Source organism: Scleropages formosus, chromosome 3 (assembly GCF_900964775.1).
Source record: "Scleropages formosus chromosome 3, fSclFor1.1, whole genome shotgun sequence".
Classification (NCBI taxonomy): domain Eukaryota; kingdom Metazoa; phylum Chordata; class Actinopteri; order Osteoglossiformes; family Osteoglossidae; genus Scleropages; species Scleropages formosus.
In genome coordinates this window covers 13491950-13515830 of record NC_041808.1, presented here as the reverse complement: position 1 = coordinate 13515830, position 23881 = coordinate 13491950, and the positions used below count along the sequence as shown (strand labels likewise).

The following is a 23881-nucleotide window of genomic DNA, read 5'->3' as shown; positions in this document are numbered from 1 at the left end:
ATTAGTCTGTAAAAACCTTTGTTTTACATGGGAAGTGTAACATATCTTTCCCATAGAGATTTTATCAATTAGCACATAATTTATCCGTCAACAAGGAGTTTGCAACAAAAAACAATGACTTTCATCTCACAACGGATCTGTGCTCTTGTGGTCTTATCGAGCTCCAGCTGCTTCTGCAACTAATAAACATGCTTAGGAAATGGGAACTATCAACTAATTTAATTGGTGCATTTATTTTGACATTTACATCCCTGCTACAGCCTGGCACTGTACAGTGATGCCCTGTGATTTTCAGCATTGGCTCCACAATAGTGCAGCCCTAATGAGATAAAATAGTTTTTTCTCTGAAAAATGGTCGGGAAAGTACTCATTCAGATACCCAGGAAGTTTGGTGTAAAATATCAGAATCAGTCAGCGCAGCCATGTCTACAATTTTGGACAAAACTGGACAATTACTTTGGGACTGTGGGGAAAAAAATATAAGTGGTGACATGTATGATATATTAGACATTACATGAGATGAAAAATATAAGGTATAAATTTAACCACGGACAAGGTCCTCACTGTCGAATGGTAAAGTACAGACTATTTAGTAAAAAATGCTGGTCTAGAGCAGAGCCGTACCTTTGTCTCAGTGCGAGGTGCTGCTTACCAGCTTTCTGCATGGATTCACCATACAGCACATTGTATAGTACCAGTCAAAAGTTTGAGCACACTTGCTACATTTTGTGTAGAAGTTTGATCAGGAAATGAGCTGCCGTGTCTTCCCAGCGCTTCTGCTGCGATTCTCCGAGATGTAGGATATGCGCGGGCTGTATTGCTTCCACTCCTACGGTATATCGAGTTCCACTTACACAAGTATTTCCCAGGCTGGCCGCATGTGCTCATAATTTTCAGTGGTCCTGTAGCTCACAAAAACCCAGTGGACCTATTGCTCCTCATACTGTATTACGTGATACTGGTCAATGTCTGAATGTACTTTATACAGTAACTAAAAAGAGTCCAAATTGCAGAATGCATGTATGGATAAGAAGAAAAGACACTATGCTTATTCAGACAGATCCCCCTTCCCTCTCTTTAGCCACAGGGTCCATTTTATTCCATTTTTTGCTTGAGAACAGGGCTTCCCTGAGTGAGGATGTTTTGGGGAAACCTAAAATATAACTCACTGTCTTTCGAGTGTAACGCTTTAGAAAAGTGGACGACGCTTGTGCCACTGTATGGAATGTTAACCTGCACTGTACTTCAAAAAACATTTGTATTGCAAGTGCACAGTGAAAACACAAACAAGAGTATATTAATGTCATATATTGTTTTTAACAGGAATCTTTTTCGGTATTAAATAATGTAAAATACATTCTTAGATTTAGAAACAGTGCACAATTGGTATCTAGAAATATTCTGCTCCTCAACACTGTGCATTAACAGAGAGGTCAAAGGTCATTATGGCATTTTGGCAGAACAAAAGGGTACGCTGCCTTTCCTATGACCACTTAAAACTGGGATTTACCCTTCTGCAACATTCCGGCTAAACGTCAAGGAAATCCTTTTCCACGAAACTAGTTTTGTAGCAGAAAATTAAGAGCATTTGCTTCTGTCCAGGGAGTCTTGCTGTGGCCGGCCTTTGTTCAAAAGGTTATCAAAACCTGAATCGCACGTGTTTTGTAACCCCAGTTCCTGAAACGCACGTTCGCCCACAGCGGGCGGAGGGTGGAGTCCTTTAGCACATCTTTGTTTGTTCACTTCCGTTGCGGTTGCGATTGCGATAGTGGGATCTAAAGGCGAGACTTGATGTGAGTGGGAGTTGCGGTGATTCGGAAGGTCAGGAGGTAGTATGCCGTGCGCATCTGTGGTGAATCTGGATCCAAGTGATGCTTCCAAAGGGCCTCAGCGCAGCACTACCGCTTTAGTAGCGAACACACTCGGGTTGAAGGAGCTGCACACGAGGAACAGACAAGGAAAGGGAGGCAAACTGTAATGCAACTTGTGAAATAACTAGCACATTTTGGAGGTTTCGGAGGGAAAGGGGGCTGCATGTTGTGTCACACTGACAAAGATCTGCAAATGAAAGGAGAAAGCAGAACCTGCAAACACACACTCAGCTGAAGAAACACAAATTTGAATGCGTTCAGACAAGCAGCGGTGAGAAAAGCACGCTTCCGCTTTAAAAGAATAATTTCCATTACATTTAGAGACCCAGTCAAAAGTTTGAGCGCACTTGCTGGAAACTAGTTATTATTGTCATTTTGATGTTTTATATATATGACTAAATTCTTGAAAAATGAAATAAGCAGGGGGGGTGCAGTCCCGCTTGGGGTGCCTTGCGACGGACTGGCGTCCCGTCCTGGGTGTGTCCCCTCCCCCTCTGGCCTTGCGCCCCGTGTTGCCGGGTAGGCTCCGGTTCCCCGCGACCCCGTATGGGATGAGCGGTTCAGAAAGTGTGTGTGAAATAACTGGAAACCGTCTCTAAGTTATGAATACCCCAAAATCGTGACAATATGTCTTAATTAGCACTTTACAAACATGAGGAGTTCAGTGCACAGGTTTCTACAGGTGGACTTTTGACTGATACTGTACATTAGCCTTTTTACTGAAAGTTTTTCTAAAAAGACCTTATGGGATAGAAACAGAGTACTAACCAGCAATAATACAGGTGTGATTCTTTGTGCTACAAATTCAGGGTGTTTCTCCACCCCTGAATGCCTGCTTTGAGTAAAAATAACACATGACTAATAACCAGCAAAGTGGAGGAGCTTGAGAATGACCTCTGGCAGTGGTTTATAAGGACCTGATATTCTACACACGCTGCAGTCATAGAGGAAACGGTAAGAAAGTAGAGAGAAAACCCAGAAGTCAAAGGGGGGCTGATGAAGGGAACAGCAGTAGGGCTGGGAGGGACTTACAGGGATGGGGCAGTTCAGGATATAGCCTGATGTTGCACTCTGGCCAGGGATGGTCAGGGACTTGGACTGGACAAGCTGCTGTGTTCCTGGCCTCCCAGTCTGGCCAGCGATGCAGCCCAAGGTGCGACTTGAGCTGGCTATGGCCACAATGGTGGAGATGGAATGGCTATGTTGATTGTCGCTGGCCTTGGCGCTACTGCTGTCAGTGGTGAGCGAATGTGACTGGCTGGTAATGTAGCTACACCTGAGGCCCATCTGCTTCAGAGGAGAAGTGGTGGGGAGAGGGGGACAAGAGAAAGGAGTGGGAACTGTCTGTCTGCCATCCATGGTGTCATCCTCTCCAGAAAGGTTGACTAAGGAGTTGGCTAACCTGGAGCTCATGGTGAAGCTGAGTGGAGGAGACAAAGATGGGAAGGTAGGAGGAAGGGGGTCATGAATATGGGTGCAAGTGAAAGGAGAAGACAAATGATGAAGACACACAGACATCATGGAGAGAGCACTCATGTAGCACCTGAGGACATTTTTGCTGGGGAAAGTTTGTCATTTTTATTTTCACTTTAAAGCTCTGATTTCCATATGAATTTAGACTTGGCAGCTCATTCAACAACCTAATTCCAACCGAGATCCGTCCTCTACAATTTCAGTGGTACACTGGAATCAGAGACGGTGAAGGCAGGAAGCTAGGACAAAAAAAGAATTCAGGAGAAGAAGGATGGAAAAATAACTTAAGAGGTGGGCAATGGGTGGGATTTGGAGTGGGTGGAGCAGAAATAGCACATTTACAGTGTGGGGCGAGAGGGGGTTGAGTCAAAACAAAGCGGTGAAGGGCACGTTTCCTCTAAAGGATGAGGGAAGGTACGGCAAGGAATTAAGAGGGAGACAAACCTCGTGTAGCTGGAAGCAGAGGATGAAGAACTGTGTCTCATCCTCCTGCAGGAGGCCAAAAGGGGGACTCTGGGCTCTAGATCCATGAGCACCTGGTTCATCCTGTGTGATTTTGAGGGGAGGTGAGCCAAACTTTGTCAGTGTATTGAACTTAGGATTCATGACCTGCAGTTCCTTCAGGAGCAAACACCCTCCCCCATGAAGGGACTAGTGGAGGACAAAACTACCTGCAGGCTTGGGATGGAGATCTTGTGTGCATTTTCAAACCGTCTAGTCTAAAAGACATGATGACAACACTATGAAACATACCCGAAAACATACCCAAACAGGGAACAATTTTTATATAAATAATTTTTTATATTTTATACTTATTTCTATAAATATATAAATATAAAAAATATTAGAATTAGAGTAGGCATTTCTTTTTAAAATTCCATTTAAATGTCGCCCATCAAAACTGTACAAGATGCCTAAACAATCATTTCATACATTGCTAAAGAGTAGGTCTGTCGAACATAGTGTTGTGCTTGCTACAAGGCAACTACTTTTGACGAAGCTAGAGGCAATCATTCAATCTGTTTAATCATAAATTGACTACATGCCACCCACCCGCGTTGTTTGGGGTTACCTGAGCACTCCGCTGAAGGCATTCCGGGGCTGGCGCTGGGCCTTGACTTCACGCAGCTTGTCTCCCTGCGTCCGACATGGTGTGTCCTCCCCACTGTCACTCTGCAGCAGAGAAGGTGCATATACACCAGTCCTGCCAAGCAATCGCTATTCAATAGTGTCTGCGTGGGTTTCCTCCAGGTGCTCTGGTTTCCTCCCACACTCCAAAGACATGCTGTTCAGGTTCCCCATAGTGTGTGAGTGACCCAGAGAGAGTGTGTTCCACTGATGTATGGATGAGTGACCCATTGTAAGTAGTGTATCTAGCAGTGTAAGTCACCACGGTGAATAAGGTGTGTGGGCTGATGACACTACATAGAGTTCATTGGAAGTTGCTTTGGAGAAAAGCATCTGCTAAATAAACGTATTTCTATATTATTATTAGAAAATGCAGCAAAATATTTTGTATATACTTGACATAGTAATATATTACTTTATTTTTCATTTAGCGCTTTTAAACATCAACTGGTTTTAATACAGCTTAGATACATAAGTGTTATGTTTTCAGGATATTTTAAGAGTACAGCTGAAGGTTTGTGTCCATTAATTAAGGGCAGTTTTGGGACAGCTTTGGGAAGTCTCTCCACCCTCTGTTAAAATAAATTTTAAGATGCATTAGCTTATGGGAAAATAGAGGTGATGATCATAACTGAGGCTCCAGAGCAGTTATTATTGTGGCTCTAATTACCATCTATTTCAGTGCTGCCTGACCTTTGAACTGGGTTTGAACTGTAGTCCAAAAGCACTACAGATGGACACAAGCACAGAAAGGAACACTTTGGCTCACTGTTGAACTTCTATTATGTACAAAGTAAAGACATTAACCCCAGTTACTGGCACGGCAAGAACCATGGCAGTATGCCGACATCATTAAAAAATCATTACAACGCTACTGTTTTATTTTTGTTATTATTCTGCTCTCTTTCAAATAATACAGCAACCCAACAATGCTCACTACAACAGCAAACATTCTACTACCACTGTATTGCTATACAGCAAACACAACTGACAATGGGTGGATGGATGGATGGATGGATGGACTATTTGCTACAGTGAACAGGAAGTTGGAGTAGTGCAAGATTTCAAACTGCTTCTGAGTTCTAACTCTCACTATCTATTGACATAACAGTCATTACATTAAAACACAGTATATTTGTACTGCGATGGACTTGCACCTTATCCAGGGTGTACCCTGCCTAGCCTATAGCTGCATACTTCTAGGGGAAAGCACGCGACCACTAAACCCTGACTTGGACAAATGGTTACTGATAGTGCGTGAGTGAGTATTATATTTGTATTTAAATAATGCGGTATATGTTTACTGTGACTGCCTGTTCTATGTGGTGTCTGGCATACCTCCTCCAAGTACTCTGTACTGTTGTACTTGTAAACAGGTCCGCTGATCGACAGGTTGTCAATGGCTGACATCAAACAGGACATGCTGCGGTCCTGCAGGCGATGCTGTTTGGCTTTAGAGCGGAACATGTCGCCTTGGATCCACAGACTGGCTTGCTTCCTGACACCAGGGGAGGATACGGAACAGAGAGAGTCATCAGCTTACATTTATTTAATGTACTTAATTATTTACCCATCTGGGTAATTTTACTGGAGGAATTTAGGGTAAGTTCCCTGTCCAAGGGTACTACAGCTGGAGGGGGGATTCAAACATTGTGTCTCTGACTTTCTGAATTCAGCTCATGTATTCAGAACACACATTAATAAGGTTGTATTTGGAAAGGTAAATCACCCAGGAGCACAGGTCACTCCCACATGTCTCACACTTCTGCACCTGAGGAGAAGTACATCCTGCCTTGATGATGGACCTCGCTGTACCTATTGATACGCGACCAATAGAAGGTCCTGCTTGTTGGACCAGACTCATAACTGCCCTTCCAGTATGTTTCGGTAAAGTTCTACTCACTCTTCTAGGAAGTGCTGCTGAGGCCCAATGACAGAGCCAGGCCTGCACACCCGGATCCAGGCTATGGCCTCCGCTGCCGTGAAGCGGTAGTGCTTCATCAGGTAGCAGCCGATCAGTGTGCCTGTGCGGCCGAGTCCCGCTGCCAGAAGGATACAGATGCAGGCAGAAAGATACATTAAAGGAGTACCTGCATGCAGAGCTGAAATGGAGTAGAGTAATTCTCTGCTTATATTTTTTAAAAACACAAAATGCACTGAAAGTTTATGGAGTAGATAGGAGATCAGTAGAGAAGTGGGTCAGAAAAAGGTGCATTTTGAGACTCTTCTTTAATGTTGAAAGGGTTTCAGCAGTTCTGAGTGACAGAGGGAGCTAATTCCACCCCATTGGAACTAAAACCAAAAAGGTTACATTTTTATTGACATCTGAATAAAGTGTTAGTCAAGGATATACTCAGCTCATTAATACTGTACTACCAGAAGGAGAGCAGAAGCATAGGATTGGATAATACTTAATATAATATAAAATACTGCAAGGACATTCACACATAGCAGCTCAACATAAGATGTAATTGATTACTGACACTATTTATAATGTGGTGAGCCATGTAAATTCTTATTATTTTCCCTTTTTTAATGCAGCGTACTATTTTAACAAGTCAGTAATCAGATTTTGTCATCATTATAAGACAATGGTGCCCTCCTGTGGCTCGACTCCCACAGCCCAACCACGGTCTGCATCCCCGCCCCGGGACCCACCCTTGCAGTGGACGGCCACGGCACCGTGCGCATTCTCACAGATGTGCAGGAAGCGGCGTACGATTTGGTCGACGGGTGTGCTGCCGTCAGCAAAGAACAGGTCGAAGTGGCAGAACCCGGCATCGGTGAAGCGCTTGGCATCGTAGATCTTCCTGTTGAGACGCACCACGGTGTTCACGTTGTGCTTTCGGAAGTACGGGAAATAGGCGTCTGGCGCGTGCAGCGGATAGCCTAAAAAAGTTTTACTGGTTACTAAAAATGACACAGGTGAACAACAGCCCGTTTCACTGATCTAGCATCATTCGTGAACCAGGGTTCCCAACCTGGGGCACATGAGGTCCTGTGATGTCCATGAAATATAGACTTGTGTTGACAAAAATACTAAGGAAATAAAAGTTAAAAGTAAAGCAGAAATATTACTGTGCTGTTACTATATTTTAAATAATTCTCAAAGAAAGTAATCAGTTTTCAGTGCAATACTTTTCCTAATTTATTTATGTACATTTTTCTAGGAGGAGTTAGTTGCTTTCATCAGATACTTAGAGGGGTCTTTGTCCTAGAGAAGGACACAAACCTCTGTTGCAGACCAAAATGAACCTTTCCTTATTTGTGCTGATAAAACTTTCAACCCAACATTCTCATTACACAACACACACCACTGCCTGGTCAATCTCTGTCTTAAGCCATTGCAAACTGTGGATAAAATACAGTGCTACACTTTAAAAACTAAACAAAAATATGACAGGAGTCCAAAAAAAAAAAAAAACTGAAGAATTTGTAAACAAAATATCAACATTCAGTAGAATATTAAAATTGGTTTCTTAATGCACAGAACCTTGCTACAGTTAGCCAGATTAATATATGTTGGGTTTGTATCTTCTCCCATTATTTCTGTGGTATTCCTCCAGGTGCTCTGGTTTCCTCCCACAGTCCAAAGAGATGTGTTTCAGGTGAGCTGGTCAATCAAAATAACCCTTAGTAGGTAAGAGTGTGTACTAAATTGCTATGTTGTGTGAATGGGTAAATAATTGCAAGTAGTACTTTCTCAGGCATTATAAGTCACGTTGGACAAAGGTGTCAGCTAAATAGGTGGTAATAATAATAAAGCATCTGCTAAATGAGTAAATGTAATAATAATAATAATAATAATAATAGGAACATGATCACTGATGAGAACCGCACATGTCCTATACAAGGTCCTCAGATGAATTTCTTTGGTCTCTTCTTGAGATCTGAATTCATCAATAATAATAATAATAATAATAATAATAGTAATAATAATTTCAGACAGGTGGCCAAGTTCAAGAGGTTAGCAACCTGTACATACTGACTCGGTACTAGAGGGAAGTTCTTGAATTGGATAGCCGAAGTTCAGCAGGGCCAGAATTTCAGTGCACGTTACTTTTGATTCAGTATTATAGTCAAATGACTTCACGTTCATAACCGGAGGACATTAACTTGCCACGGACGGTTCCGGAAGGAAGTGGCGGACCCAAGTGCGGAGTGGAATTCGTGCTTTATTCAGGGAAATCCGAGAGACTTTGTCACAGGGCAGGCAGAGAGGTCTTCGAGGCGCGAACATCGTTACAGGGACAATCCAAAAGGCAAGGTCGGTACGCAGGCAAGGGTTTGATGATCATAAGGAGGTACGAGGACTAAGGACTAGGGTTACGGGACAGGGAAAGGACTCAGGGATCAGGGAGAAGTAGAGGATCGGTAAGGAGGTCGCAAGCTACGAGGCCGAACAAGGTTCCGCGTCAGCTCCTGGTCTGACGCTGCCTTTTATGCATCCGTGTGCGCCGTGCCCCAGGTGTTCTGCGTTGGCTCGGCGGCGTGGGCGTAGCATAACTTTTTAAACTTTTCACTGCTTGTTCATTTGAACTTCTTGGGGTCCACAGCGATGACTTTCTCACGGTGTGCTTACGTTTGACTTATTCTTCTGTATCATATGTACTTTATTCATATTTTGTCATAGTTATACTCACCGTTCTCTGTTTTACTTTTTGGATGTGGCCCACTGAAAGCCAAGAACTTCCCCGGGACGATCCAGTTGAAATCGCCGTTCTCCACGCGCTGCCGGACAGACGAGAGAAGAAGGTGAGAAGAGCAGAGCGGCGACTGAGCAGTGAGCACGGAGCGCCGGGATCGCGAGCTGATCTCCCGGGGGGAAAAGAAGGAGGCCCACGGCTCGGAAGGGACCGTAATGTGCCGCAGCGACAGGGTTGCACAATGCCTGCAAAGCCGTTTAAAATTAGAGCTAAGCTGCAGCTAATGCGGCCGCGGCCCCATTATCTGAGGATGCACCCGGCGCACCGCTGCAGAAACTCTTATGTAAGAAAGGGAGGAGAGCCAACACCACCAGCGCAGGCACATTCGGTCTCACATCCATTCATCTCGCAAGAACAAATTGATGAGACTTCCTTCCATTCATTCACACCGATCCTTTCAAACACATACTGTAAATGACATATTCAAATCACAGACTTCCTTCACTTTAAAGCAGAGCAGCGTTTGTTCCGGCGTCTCGTGCTTTTATTTCTTAGATATCTACTGTGCAATGCATATGCACGCGTGGAATTCGCCTAGATGCCGTTAAGTTGATGACATCGCACGTAAAACTTACACAAAGCCCCTCTCGCAGCTACTCGCACAGTCCAGGTTGAAAGGAACTCACCTCATAATACTCATATTCATCCGCGTCGAATGTGTCAAAGTCAAGTAAGCCGTGCTGGAGGGCCTGAAAAGCAAGCGTTTTTATTTTTGATTAAATACTGTAGTTCCTTATAGCCCGGGAAATACAAGAGGTTAATATTTACTTGATGACAAAAAAAAACTAATTTTCTCAAACTTTTTCTATAGTCAGTTTAAGAGAAGACCGAAAAAAACATAAATTTGTATTGCAAATTTACATTTTTTTTTAATATTTAGCTGATGTTCTTCTCCGGTGTGACTTACAATGGTCTATGCATCTATACATCAGGGTCATTTTCACCTTATCAAGTCAGGGTGAGTATGTTAACCAAGGGTTCTATAGCAGGAGGTGGGATTCGAACCTGGGTCCTTTATGTGACATCCAGAAGCTCTAAGTACGACAATACCGGCTGTGTCAACAATTACCTAATTCAGTTTCTTTACACCGGGAACAGATGACCTTACCGTTACTACTGTAAATGACCACGAATGACCGCTCTCAGGTCTGATGACAACGTAAGGAAAGTAGATTAAACGAATCGTGCGACCAGACCGGATGTCCAATCACATTAAGAAATACTAAAAGAACAGATTATTTCATTACTTAATCTGGACCCAGATCCTCACTCCTCTATGGACTACCGGAACATACAAAAAAGGTAATTATGAAAGATCCGACACATTATGCGGGGTTTTGCTACCCGTCAATGCTGGAGCAGTCTGGCAGGATTGAGAGGAACACTCTGTGAGGGATAACGCTTTTGTCAGCAGTAATCCTCCACACAGGTTCAAATTCAAATCCTCACGGGCCGGTCCCTGCCGCACCGTCTCCGGTAATTACTTACCTATTGCTACAACCCTGATGATTAAACAGCACGAACCTTTATTCCAAGCACTGACCGTGATATGATGGCCGCAGTAAATTTCATTGTGATCATGCCAAATTCAGTAGGGGTCCCGATCCAACGTACCACAGTTAGCAATATTTCAGCTCCGATACCGTGTTGAAACGCAAGGCGTGAGTTTCCCAGAATGCTCTGGTTCAACGGGACAATGCAGCGCTGACGCAGAGCAAATGGAACCCCCGAACAGTCATGACACTGGGATAGTGCTACAGTCACCAGTATGACATCCTTCTCAACTCTTTTAGGGCCACAAGCTCTGTCCTTCTGCCTCTGTTTCACACCCTGTGCTTGTCTAAGTGGGCGCTGTGAGAGAAGCAACCTCTAAGTGTCAAACGCACCTAAACATTTAGGGTTGTCGTTTACAATTTTAATTGTTCGCAACAAGAATTTAAGAATAGGATTCACATCTGAGTTCCGCTTGACACCGAAGCTGCCTCTGTTTCCAGTGTTTTCACAGCCTTAAAATGCAGGAATTTTATCCAAGCCTATTTATCTTTTCAAGTTTCAAAAAATGTACATATTGTTGATTTTTTTCAGCTGCTAACAACACAGTGGATTTAAAAACAGTCTCATTTTTAGATTTTGCTCATTACAGAGAACTGGAAACTGCTGCTTGTTTTGATCTCTCCACTCAAGCCTAGAAAACATTCTCAGGATTCTTGCAAGTTGCTGGACATCATGACTTCATGCCTTGTGGAGATGTGTGAATTTTTTGGCGGGAGTGAAATTAACGAGCATTAACATAATCATTTCAGAGCAGTGGGGGCACGGTGGCTGGATCCTGCTCTCTGGCGGGTCTGGGGTGCCTTGCGACGGACTGGCGTCCCGTCCTGGGTGTGTCCCCTCCCCCTCCAGCCTTAGGCCCTGTGTTGCCGGCTTAGGCTCCGGCTCGCCGCGGCCCTGCTTGGGAGCAACAGCTTCAGCCAATGTGAGTGTTTGTGTGTTTGGGTGTGTGATTTCAGAGCAGCCACACCGCCGGGCCTGGCAGAGCACTGGCCATTCACATACTCACTTAATCATAACAGAAAGTAGTATTAAATTGATGAGAGAACTCCATCTTTTGGCTCCTCTTACCTTTTGGATCCCTTGTAAACAGTCCAGAACTGTTAGGTTGTAAGTGCAGTTTCCAAAGGAAGCATCCCTGGAAACACAACAGGAAGGGTCTGGTTTAGCACAGCACTCAAATATCCATGCAGAACTCCAAATGCAGTACGAAGTAATAAATGACGATGATTCAAGATCTACATTAAATGATGACAATTCTAAAAGACCTACACTACATGATAATCATTCTACGAGGTCTAAAAGACCTACACTGAATGATCATGATTCTACAAGACCTACATTAAATGATGACAATTCTACAAGAGCGATACTTGTTGCTGCAGTGTTTTTCAAGAATAGCCTGTATCAGCAAATGGGATTCGAGAGTATAACACGATTTTGGAAATGAATAACATGCTCATCAAAATGACACGTTTACATGTGTTTAATGCTTGTTACACATAAAAGCAGCTAGAAGATGGTGCAACACTTAATGTTAATTCTTTAATTTGTAAAGATTTCCTTTAAGACGTAATTTTGCACATACTTAAACTGTTTTACATGTACTTGCACTCAAAACTGCCCCAGTGTTTTACACAAAAAGGCCACAGGAACACATCAGCGAGTGCATTTTATTCAGCGATTTTACTGGAAGCCTTATGAAGGTAGAATTTATACACGCTGCACTCAGTATCAACACCCACCACATGGCTTCTATCAATTAGTGCCAACAACTTTTTAAAGTAACATTCTAGTGATCACGGGGTTCCTCTGGCTCTTTTACAGAATTTTACTCTCATACTCCCATGAATGAGTCCTTAGTGTTATAAAACGATAATGGCAAAATGCAGAAAGCTGACAAAAACCTGTGGGAGCACCCCATGTAATACAACCGTAAGAATGATTCTTTGATCAAAGAAATACTCCGGATATACAAAAATTACTAAAATAATAACCAAACAGGGTTTTCCAGTGAGAACAATCCTGAGGGCCAGTGAAATTCAATGCCAGTTTGCGATGAAGCCTCAACATTTAATATGCATTTCCTTAAAAGGATGCCACAAGGGTGACAGAGGGTATCGCTGTGTGTGTCGTGGCTGGAGGCTGAGAGGTGGACAGGGATGTAACAGGACTTAAGCCTGCGTGCTTTTGTAATAGCGGGGCGCAGAACCAACTGCCAGGGGGCTTAAAAAGGATTTGCAGTCCTGGCCTCAAACTTAACAATTACATATAGAGAAACAAGAATTCATAATGCTTTCCATGCAAGTATACTCCTTCCTGTGTATCGCACAATACCATTCATTATATGGACTTAAAATCAATTTTTGTGTGCCTAGTCTTATGTTCTTCTGTTAGTTTCATTTTTTGTCATTTAATAATATTAGAATGATAATTTTTAGTGCTCAGTAAAATCTACAAAAACTGTGCAAAATGTTATTTGATCCATCCAACCATTTTCACAAAGTGCTTGTCCTGATCAGGATCACAGTAGTCTGCAGCCTGGTCAAAAGGCTGACGGGGGTACACCCTGGCATTCCATCACAGGGTAGCCACATGCACACACACTTTCTCACCCATTCACACACAACAGGCAATTCAGTGTTACTAATTCAGCTGAACTGCTTGTCTTTGGACTGTGGGAGGAAACCAGAGCATCTGGCGGATACCCACACAGACATGAGGAGAACATGCAAGCTGCACACAGACAGTCAGATATAAACCTACACCACACCGGGCCAGGTGCTACCTGCTGTGCCACCCGTGTGATTTCATGCTGTATGTTTCTTGTGAAAAGAAACAAAATCAGAGTTGATATACTACGTGTAAAACTTCCTGATTTAACAGTAACATACCTTAAATCACATTAGCAATTTAAGTAGTTAAATATGCATCTCAATATGTATTCTAGCATCTGTTTGGAGTAAAAGAGGAAAGGTTCAGCTACCTCATGGGCTGGAAATTAGCGTATGAGCTAAAAATGGGAAGCTTAATGCTAATCCTTTGCATCATTCACACACACACACACACACATTTTCAGAACCGCTTGTCCCATACGGGGTCGCAGGGAACCAGAGCCTATCCCGGCAACTCAGGAGGGGGAGGGGACACACCCAGGACGGGACGCCAGTCCGTTGCAAGGCACCCCAAGCAGGACTCGAACCCCAGACCCACTGGAGAGCAGGACCGTGGTCCAACCCACTGCGCCACCACACCCCCTTGCGTCATTCATTTGTTCAATAATGAAATAAAAGAAAAACATATAAAATGCAATCTCAAAAAAATTCCAAACCTAATATCATTAAAGATGAGACCAGGCTGTGATTTATTTGATCTGCATTAACAGTTTCTGTGTCCTAATTTTTTCATCTTAAAAAGTGAAAGGGACAGACATGTCAAGACATTCCTCATAAAAGCTTATTCTGATCATTTCTCATTTCAGCTTCTTTCCTAGCAGGTCGGTGGGTGTTTCAGCAACAGAGCACCTTTTTGGTTCACAAACAGGCTCTTCTGCAAACAATCCAGCAGAGGCGCTGTGATAAAGGAGTAACGCCAACGTCTTCACCTGCATTTTTCCCCACTCACTGGCCCACCTCTCTGCTGGTACTGCTGCAGACTCACTCGCAACCACCACATGTACCTATATCTTTGTGCACGGCTCACATCTGTAATTAATGGAATTCAAACTTAACATTCCTGTTTACATGTAAAGCAATGTATTGTCCCACAGTGCCAAAGTATGCAGTTCTCAGTGTTGTGGGTCAGCGTCATGAATAAAACATAATACAACGTAGTTATGGTTTACAATGACGTTACTAAAAGATAAGATGGGATTTCAGATGTTGTGTAATTTATTTCAAAATCCTAGATTAGACCTGCCGCATGAGACTGGATTTCAAAGATGGAAGGGTATTCTAAAGGAGTCAGAGACAAACCATACCGCCTTGAGTGCTGTTCTGGGGGATTAGCGATACATCTTATCGGTACAGGCGCTATTACCGGTATTTTCAGTTGTTTACTGAATGAATAAGTATCAACAATCAAATCAAAACTAACAAAGACTAAATTAAATATGCACACGCTCCTGTACCTAGTAGTTTATCACCAGTTCTTCAGAGTATGAATCACCTTTGTTGAGAATGAGGTAAGTGTGAAGTCTACGTAGAACAATTTTCTCTTCTCTCAGTTTAAAGCTGGTCTCTAAAGCTCTCCATAACTAATCAAGGTAACAACACGGGACAAAGAAAAACTATGTTTTAGGCTCAGTCACTCTGCCAAGTCTCATGCACAAGTCACAGAAGTGGAAATAAAACTCACCGTACCTGAATGGTAGGAATGATGCATTGGACCCTGAGATAAGAGCTCGGTATGCCTCTTCAGAGCTCTTCCTTAAATAGATGACCTGAAAGAGATGGTCCAACCACACGTGTAAGAGCCTCTGGCACGAAGGCTTGAAGACCTTGAAGACTGCATAGTCTATACTTGAAATGCAAGTGTATCTATTTACAATTACTCATTTACATGATGGTTTACTCCAAGGCAAGTAAAAATGTTAAGATGAGTAAAAGTTTTTATCCATTTGCACAGCTGAGAAATTTCTGCTGGAGCCATTTAGGGTAAGTCTCTTGTTCAAGGGTACTGTAGCAAAAGTGGGGATCCAAACCTGCAACCACTGGATCCAAAGGCATCCAAAGGCTATAACCACAACGTGACCACCTACCATGACCATCAACATCATCATTAGCAATGAAAGTGTGTTGTGCTCCCCCACACTGCAGATCCTTGATTATGCATCACATGTGGAAGATGGTGCAATTTGCACCTTATTGCTCCTTTTCTAACTGGGTGTTTAAAGGGTGTCATGCTGAAGAGTGGGCTTAAGTTTGAAACTACACCTTAATCACAGCCACTTGTATCAGGTTAACTCTAAGTCTTTAACACTAAGACAGTGACATCCATGCCATGTTTCTACAGTCCAAGCCCATCCCCCCCGGTGCTGTCAGGGAAACAGGTGGAACAGAATGTACCACTAACACGAGAATGACAGCATGAGCAAACGCAGGCTATTCTGAGAGCCTTTGAGGGCCGGCGTGGACTAAAGACGCACTTCACACGCAGGCGCTGGCACTCACAAGGAGATGGAGACATGAATATCCTCCTGGAGTTCTTGGAGCTCACAAGTTTACCCCTCAGCCCCCTGGGTTTGAGACCCACCCATGTGCTGGTTCACTACAACCTCATTAGCAGCTCACATGGAATTCTGACCTCTTAAACGTGTCCAGCTGGCATTTAGCAAAAAGAAATCATTACCTTTGTCAATGATTAAATTCACGTTAGCAAATAAATTCAAATCCAAGTGGGGTACGCAAGGAAAAACTGGTCTGTATTAAGTCTAATGTCTTTGTGCACTGTACTATTTCTGGTAAAAGATACTGGGCCAAAAAAAACACATTCGTTGGTTTGCAGACACAGGATGAAGCTGACAGTTCTGTCTCTCAACTAAAAGAACAAGGCTTGGCTCTTTCTAATGTGGCTTGTCAAACAGTGACAGTGATCAGGTCCATACCGGAATGAGGACAGCCCTTGCGATCACCTGAAAGGTCAGAATGGCAGTAAACCACACATTTTTCTACAATCATCTGCCCTAAAGTCCACAGAGACACGTTCGTAGGCATTTCAGCTCGAGCTCGAGGCCAGTGGCGGACGGTGTGGAAGAGTGAGGGAGGCCGAATACTCACAGCATAGGCACCAATTAAGAAAGCTGCATTGGCTCTCTTGTGCTGGTCGAAGCTGGTGTAGTGAACGACCCTCTTTCTTGACAGCGTGAAGGACTGTAGTTAATAGCAGAGGTAATAAAACAGCAAATATTACATCACTCAAATACTACGAATTCTGTACGACATAACTAAACAGTCACAAGCCCTCAACATAAATCAGTGACATGGCTTAGCTCTAGTCTTTATGCCAAACATTAGCTAAAAATTATTAATCCAAGACATCCGAACAGGTTCTATACAATAGTATCTTGAGTTACGGCACTTGAGTTGCTTGCCGAGACTTTAGATTTCTATTCCGCACTGTTTCCTGTGATTGCACGCAGCCAGTTGCCCAACAGCTAAAGGTACAGTACAGGCAGCAGAAACAGATGAGTTAATTTTAGACTTTCCTGTGATTTCCTGTAATCGTTTCATTTTTTCCTTTGCTCTGTTTGACTGCATGCCCACCATCTTTGTAACCCATGTGGATCATAAATCTGCACCCAGATAATAAAACACTCACAACTAGAAGCCTAACCTATTTCAACCAAACGCATGAGAGAAATCAGCCAGCCAAGCTGCCCACCATACGTTACACGCAGATAGAATATGCACACCACAACCTCACCTCACAGATGCAGTACCCAATTTCAGATATGGGCAAGTTCTGAATGAATGATACCAGAATCTGACAAACTCAGTACACCGTAGAGTCGTGTTCCCATCACCTTTGTTAACGGAGATGGGAATGGTAATGGGACTCAATGAATAATAAGCCCAATTCCCTGTAATATTCTGTCCTCAAAGTGCTCTTAAAGCATCTCCAAATATTACTTGTGTAGACCGCTCTCCATCTTTGCCAAATTTGACTGCATGTTCCCAGCTGCATTTCAGAACCTTAATTCATGTCACAGCTCTCTGTTCCTAAGGCACTCTTTGAGTACAGTCTAGACGAGAAGTAGACACATGGAAGTGACAAGCCAGTTTTTCATCCTCCACCCCCCATGCTCCCCATGAACACTGGATAACTGTATGCCAAGAAACTCTTCCAACAAGGCTTCCTGATCACTGTCAGGCAGAAGCACTGCAGCAATGGTAGCTCCAGGGCACAGATTTTCTGTTTCCTGGTGTTATATGCTTTATACCCATCAGACAGTGACATTCTTTGTGCACCCCTTGCATCATGGTTCCTGCAGTGCACTGAACTGAAATTCAGCCCAAGATTTGGAGCGATAAGGCAGAGCCAAAAGCAGAAGTGTAGAGTCAAAGTTCCTCTATGGAAAAGAGGTTCTTTATTCATCCCTGTCCTGAGGTGTTTTGCAACAGGTCACATGGAAAGAACATTGTCAAGTGCCCCAAAAATGATCCTAGGCTTCTTAACTCTTCTGGGTTTCCGGCATTTTATCAAGAGACCATTAAGTCACAAGGCGGGGGGGGGAGAAAGACCTACATGTCTTAATTTTACAAAGACACAGAGGACATAAACTATAAGGATAGTGATAGATGGCCATAGAATTGTGGAACAAAATCATTATGTTCACTGTCTTCTTAATTACCCTGGAAACCTCTGTGAGAAAAATGAGAAGCAAATTTTGAAATGACATTTTCCCAGGTAGAGAACTTACTTTAAGTTTCTTGTTTAGTTTACAACAGTATCTGTACAGCACTGCCAAGTTAAGCGGTCCAAAATCTGCATAAAAGCTGAAAAACAAACAAGTTCATAATACATTAATATATGACAAAAAGTAAGAAATGTCCAAAATATGGTGAAAATACTTCATTAGCTTTCATTTTCCTTTACGTTGCTTAAGCTGTTCACCATAACCCTGAATGAGCCTCACGTAAAAAAATAAAATATTATTATTATAATAAATAAGGATTACAACTGAAAGAGTGTAAATATTCTGCTGCTTTGTAGCACCAATAGAGTCCTGCAGGCTGGGGGCTGTTCCTACAGGTACCGTAAGACTTCCGTCACCACGGCCACACAAGTTCCCATGACATGAAGAGAGAACAGACAGGAACACATTTGAAGACACATTTGAATGACCAATGTCCACTTTTTTAAAAAAATTTAGAAACTGGTGCCACCAACTTAATGACCACATCAACATTAAAATTAAATGGACAAATCAATCGACGTTCATGTGTTGTTAAATGTGTAAATATAGCCCAAGATGAACGATCCGGAGTCAGCAGGGTAAGAACGAAGCGATCGGTCTCTTGGTGTTCTCAGTATGGCACATGGTAATGACTAAACTTATTTTGATGTGATCAGTCAATCAATTCCAGCTTATATACAGTTTAAATCTGAAAATTTTAGCAAAGATGGGTTATTTTCATGGGCTACCAAGTTTGAGCGAAGCCAAAGACACCAGCACCACCAATGAAGAGGATTAAGTTTTAATAGATACTTCATGATAATCTGAGACCCATTTCTAGAGCTTTGCCATAGAATTCTTACATGAACATGAATCAATGAGCATTAAAATTATTTTTCTTGTAATCGGTGTTTACGGACCTTGATCGTTCCTCTGTGTCATCATTCTGGATATGGGGTGGAGTTACCACAATGGGGATGAACAGTCCTACAGGATGTATAACTTCACATCAAGCTCTTTGAAAGCTTTTCCTACTGTCATGAGTCACTGTGCGGGGGGCGTGGTGGCGCAGCAGGTTTGGCTGGGTCCTGCTCTCTGGTGGGTCTGGGGTTTGAGTCCCGCCTGGGGTGCCTTGTGACGGACTGGCATCCCGTCCTGGTGTGACCCCTCCCCCTCCTGCCTTACGCCCTGCGTTGCCGGGTTAGGCTTCGGTTCGCCACGACCCCGCTTGGGGCAAGCGGCTTCAGCCGATGTGCGAGTGATGAGTCGCTGTGCTGATGAATGGCTGGCTGATGCCCCCAGCTAGCTGACCATAAACTATACTGGAAAACTATCAATTCAAATGAATTACATAACTTGCTGGAAGGCTGGAGAAGGGCCTTGTGACCCACTGCTGGAGCCCTACTGTCAGGTGCTGTGAGGCAGAGACACCGAAGAGGGGCACAGAGACGGTGACGAGGCTTACTTCTCATAAACAAAGTCTTCGTCCGTGCAGAAGTAGTGCGTGTTTGCCGTGCTCTTCGGTTTGCTCCTGGTCGTTGCGAAATACAGGCGATCTGTGCAAAGACCATTTGAGAAATCGTGGTTCCTGCTACAAAGTGTCCAAAACAATCAGCCACATCAAGAGAGGCACAACTCCACATCATTTTATCGTTAATAACTGTCACTGAAAAGATGCAACTGTAAACATATTTTTCAAAAAATTTTACATGTTCACCTGTACTTTTCTGGCCACCAATTAAATTGAGTATTTTTCACTAATCTGAAGTGTAAAATGAGTCATTACCAAACGTATGATGATTATGATGGAAACTCTGTGACAATATTAGTACAGTAATGCTGAATAAACCTGTCTGTCAGCAACTGATTCTTAAGTGTCCTGTTATTTCATCATATCTAAATATTTCCCATTAGTTCCCTACAAGAAACAGTGAGAAATAAAGCAAACACGTGACGTGTTAATAAGCTGTGATTCTACCTTAATCATAATGTGAATAAAAAACAATTAGACCTCGAAACAGAATATTACACCCAGATAAGTTATGCCTCTGATATTCTCTGTTCACGCTGTAATAGACCTGCTATAAATTTACCCGTGATTTAGCTAACCGCAGTTAATAATAGCCCCCAAAAAGAAGATAATTAATTACCATAATTTTGCCATGATCTTACTTACCTCTGATAAACTCGGAGGCTCCGCTCAGCCCGTGATTACTGTCTGCCATTTTAAACAAAGTCGAACAAGTCACGTACTGTTTAAAGACGTCGAGACTCATTGAAAAAGCGCACGCTCGCTGTATGTGGAGCCTGAAACTTTGAACAACGGACGCCGGGAGAAACAAGAAGAAGTAACGCCGAAGCGGCGCTCGTTTTTCTCCTTATTTCTCTTCTCTCTCTCTCCTGCTCAACTAGCGGTTCATCATCGCTCCACTGAGTCTCAGTGATGCGGCGCAGCGACGCGAACGACGAAGACTTTCCTCCAGAACTGAGCTACTACAAAAAAAAGTGATGAGGTACAATTATCAAAAAGAAAAACCCTGACGTTCGTGTCCCGGGCGGCGCGGAACTACATGAAAGTGACCGACCGCGTCTCCTTGAGTGACACCTGCAGCGAGCGCGCGCCGTTCCCGGGGGGGACTTCACAGACTCTTACGATAGCCACGCGCGGCAGTGCCGGCCCTGGTCACCGCACGAAGGGCTCCGTGCCCCTTCAGCCAATCAGAAAGCCGTTTGGTGATCTTTCAGCCAATCGCTGACGCCATCGGTTCGAGAATTGTAGCTCGGATTTCAGCAGTTAAGCAAATTACATAACGAGAAGCTGCTTAGTATATTTCCTTGCAAGCGCAACGAAGTTTAGAAAAGCACTCGACGGAAGTGTGGTTAGAAATATTGTTCTGTAAATGCAGCAAAGCTTTTATTCGGTCTTTTTGTTATGCTGGTCTACACAGACAATTTATCAACTCAGGATGTTTACTTTTTCCAGGTTTTTTTTATACTTTATGTTGATAACAATACAATAAATTTAAGAAAAAACATACATACTTATTCATTACAGCCAGTACTGGAAGAATTAAAGCAATCCCACTGAGTTCATCATAACATGTTTGGCGTCATGAAAGGTTGCACAAATACAAGCTGTGATATAACATGATATATGATCTATCCACATGATCTAACTTTGGTATGATGTAATATTAATGAACTTGATCAGTTTTTTGGAAGATGAAACTACAAGAAAATCACAAAAGTTTAGTGAATTACATGACTTATGTTTAATCATGAATCAAGAAGTCAGTAAACAGTGAGCAGTATGATGTAACTTTTAAGGTGCTGACCTCAGAGCATCTGTACCCTGAGCTCCTGCAGGTCCTGCCAACTTATTTAACAGCTGAATCATTATGTTTGCTGCACAATTGTTATTCCCTTCAACTCGTGTGTGGATCCAGACACAAGTCCAGGCATCAGTTAGACCCTTTTGAAAGCGTATGAATGGAGACATCATGTGTTAAAATGAAAATAGTTCTGGATAATAGTATCCTAAAGAAATGATGAATATGGGTCGGTCCATTCGCTGATTTATCATACCTTGAATTTCCTGGCACCTTTTACCTAGGGCTTAGGTATAATCAGACTTCTGCTCTTGGCGAAACATAGTTGTGTTGTTGAGGGACATCTCAACCAGGACTTTTCAAGGGAAAAACATTGTATGCAGGTGTTTCTGGAGATCAGATGGCATCTGAACTGCACTCGTCCAGAGTCAGTAAAAGGGCTAGCAAAATCATTCTAGACCCCTCACATCCAGGCCACTTCCTCTTCGAACCCTTGCTATCCGGCCGGCGCTACAGAGCACCGAGCACCAGGACAGCCAAGCACAAGAAAAGTTTCTTTCCTCAGGCCATCTACCTCATGAACAGCTAAATCCCCCCTAGAGAGTAAACCAGTGCAATACACAACGCTATTTATATTTATATCTATTTATCACATCATATGTCTTACTCACATTCCCTTGCATTTGTATAGAACATACCTGTACATACATATAATGTCTAGTGACTATTTTTGTATATTGGGTACTTTATATTTTTCTATATTTTTTATCCTTCATTCACATATTCTATCTTCTCATCTGTGTCTTGTCACCGTCATCCTCTGTGCTGTGGAAGTTTCTGTCACCAAGACAAATTCCTTGTATGTGTGAACATACTTGGCAATAAAGCTCGTTCTGATTCTGATTCTGATCTCTCGTGTAAGTATGGGGCAGTAATTGTAATTATTGACCTGTGACCATGGGGGCTCAGACTCTTGGGAACTCTAAGTTCGAGTTACACCACTCATGGTGTTCCTGGGCCTGGAGGGATGGGTTGCCTGCCATTCCTTCATGTCCATCTGGTACGCCTTGAGGAGGCCCGTGAGCTGCCTTCACCCCCAGCATTCTACGGTGTCTTGTGAATGGAGCGAAGAGAACAGAAATAGACTATGTATCCAGTAGGGCTTGGTGAGCTGTGTAAAGAGGAGATGCGAAAGCACAATTCCTAGGAGGGTGATCAACTCTGGTTACAGCAAAGACTTTCACCGTGTTACGTGTCTAGTTGCAGTTCCCCACATTGTGTGTCTTTGTCAGACTTCCACCGTGTGCAACTGATAAGACTTTCAAGGGTGGAAGAACTGAGTTAACTGAAACAACACAAAGTCGTACGTTTTTTTTTTTTTTTTTTTTGAGCAATGATGGCAGAGCGCACTTCAAGCTTACCAAAAGACTTTATTTTTAAACATAAAGCCTTTCGGTCAGCTTGAAGCGCGCTCTCCTAGCATCACCCAAAATCTTACATACAACAGAAGGTTTCAAACACCCAAGCCCCTACTTTCTCATTTTACTAGAAGTTGAGCATCTCATTTTGTTTTTTCTGCTATTAACTTTCCACGCAGTTATTAGCTACTAGCTGTTCTGCCCCATTATCTTACTATTTGTTCATGTACTTGATGCATTTTTTCCAAAGCAACTCACAATAGAAAGCTGTTTCCACTGATTTACCCATATGTACAGCTGGGTCGTTTTTACTGGAGAAACACAGCCTAAATACCCTGCTTAAGGGTACTACAATAGGAGGTGGGATTAGAATGTGTCACCTTGGAGCAGCGCTGATTACATTACCTGTTCTCCCTTACCTTGACTCTAACCTTAATCTCCTTTTCTTAATCTCAGTCTTTCAGTTTTAGGCTCGTCATTTGCAGACTCTTGAAAATGAACCTGTAGAAGTTTTTTAGGTTCATAGAACTCATATATATTATGTAAATTTTAAATTCAGTCAATAAATATTGACAAAAGCACACCTCTAAGGATCCTTTTTGCCTGGATGTTTCTTTCTTTGATCTGGTTCTCTTGTCGATTAATTTTGTCAACGCTTTCTCCAAAGCAACTCACGATAACTTACCCATTTAAAGAGCTGGATAATTTCTCTGAAGCAATTTTAAGATAAGCAACTTACTCAAGGGTGCTATAGCTGGAGGAAGGATTCAAACCTGTGACCTTATGGTTCACAGGTAGCAGCTGTTCCTAACTTATATGTTATGTTTTAAACACTATGCCATTGTTAATTTCAATTATTTCCATTTGGTATAATGTAATAAATTACCAGCTGTCCCATATTTCAGTTTAAACATTTTAGACTAGGTTGATGTATTGGGAATATTTTTGCCTGTTGCTTGCAAATTAATTTGGGTATAAATGTTCAAACAGGTGATGGCATCTTTGTGTT

At 42.8% G+C, this 23881-nt stretch overlaps 1 protein-coding gene across 3 annotated transcripts; it reads right to left on the bottom strand.

Moving 5' to 3' along the window:
• cdc14aa (cell division cycle 14Aa) lies at positions 1-20757 on the bottom strand. 3 transcript variants are annotated; one of them, XM_029250228.1, is made up of 16 exons: positions 20302-20757; positions 19591-19681; positions 18150-18225; positions 16507-16599; positions 15091-15170; positions 11801-11867; positions 9805-9867; positions 9116-9203; positions 7131-7361; positions 6376-6514; positions 5811-5970; positions 4417-4517; positions 4016-4063; positions 3789-3890; positions 2904-3291; positions 1-1936 (listed from the first exon to the last, which is right to left on the bottom strand). In XM_029250228.1, exons 1-16 carry the CDS (start codon positions 20399-20401, stop codon positions 1907-1909), a joined length of 1857 nt encoding a protein of 618 aa, XP_029106061.1. In that variant the 5' UTR covers positions 20402-20757; the 3' UTR covers positions 1-1906. The 3 variants fall into 3 exon arrangements, with proteins under 3 accessions (XP_029106061.1, XP_029106062.1, XP_029106063.1); XM_029250229.1 differs by lacking the exon at positions 2904-3291; XM_029250230.1 differs by lacking the exons at positions 1-1936; positions 2904-3291 and adding an exon at positions 3304-3583.
• Between the last annotated feature and the right edge of the window lie 3124 nt (positions 20758-23881).

Coding starts and splice junctions, on each gene's coding strand:
- cdc14aa (XM_029250228.1), bottom strand. CDS start 20,401: ATGAGTCTCGACGTCTTTAAACAGTACGTGACTTGTTCGACTTTGTTT. Junction 7,362..9,115: donor AAAAAGTAAAACAGAGAACG/GTGAGTATAACT, acceptor AAACTTTTTTAG/GCTATCCGCTGCACGCGCCA. Junction 4,064..4,416: donor GCCTTCAGCGGAGTGCTCAG/GTAACCCCAAAC, acceptor CATGTCTTTTAG/ACTAGACGGTTTGAAAATGC.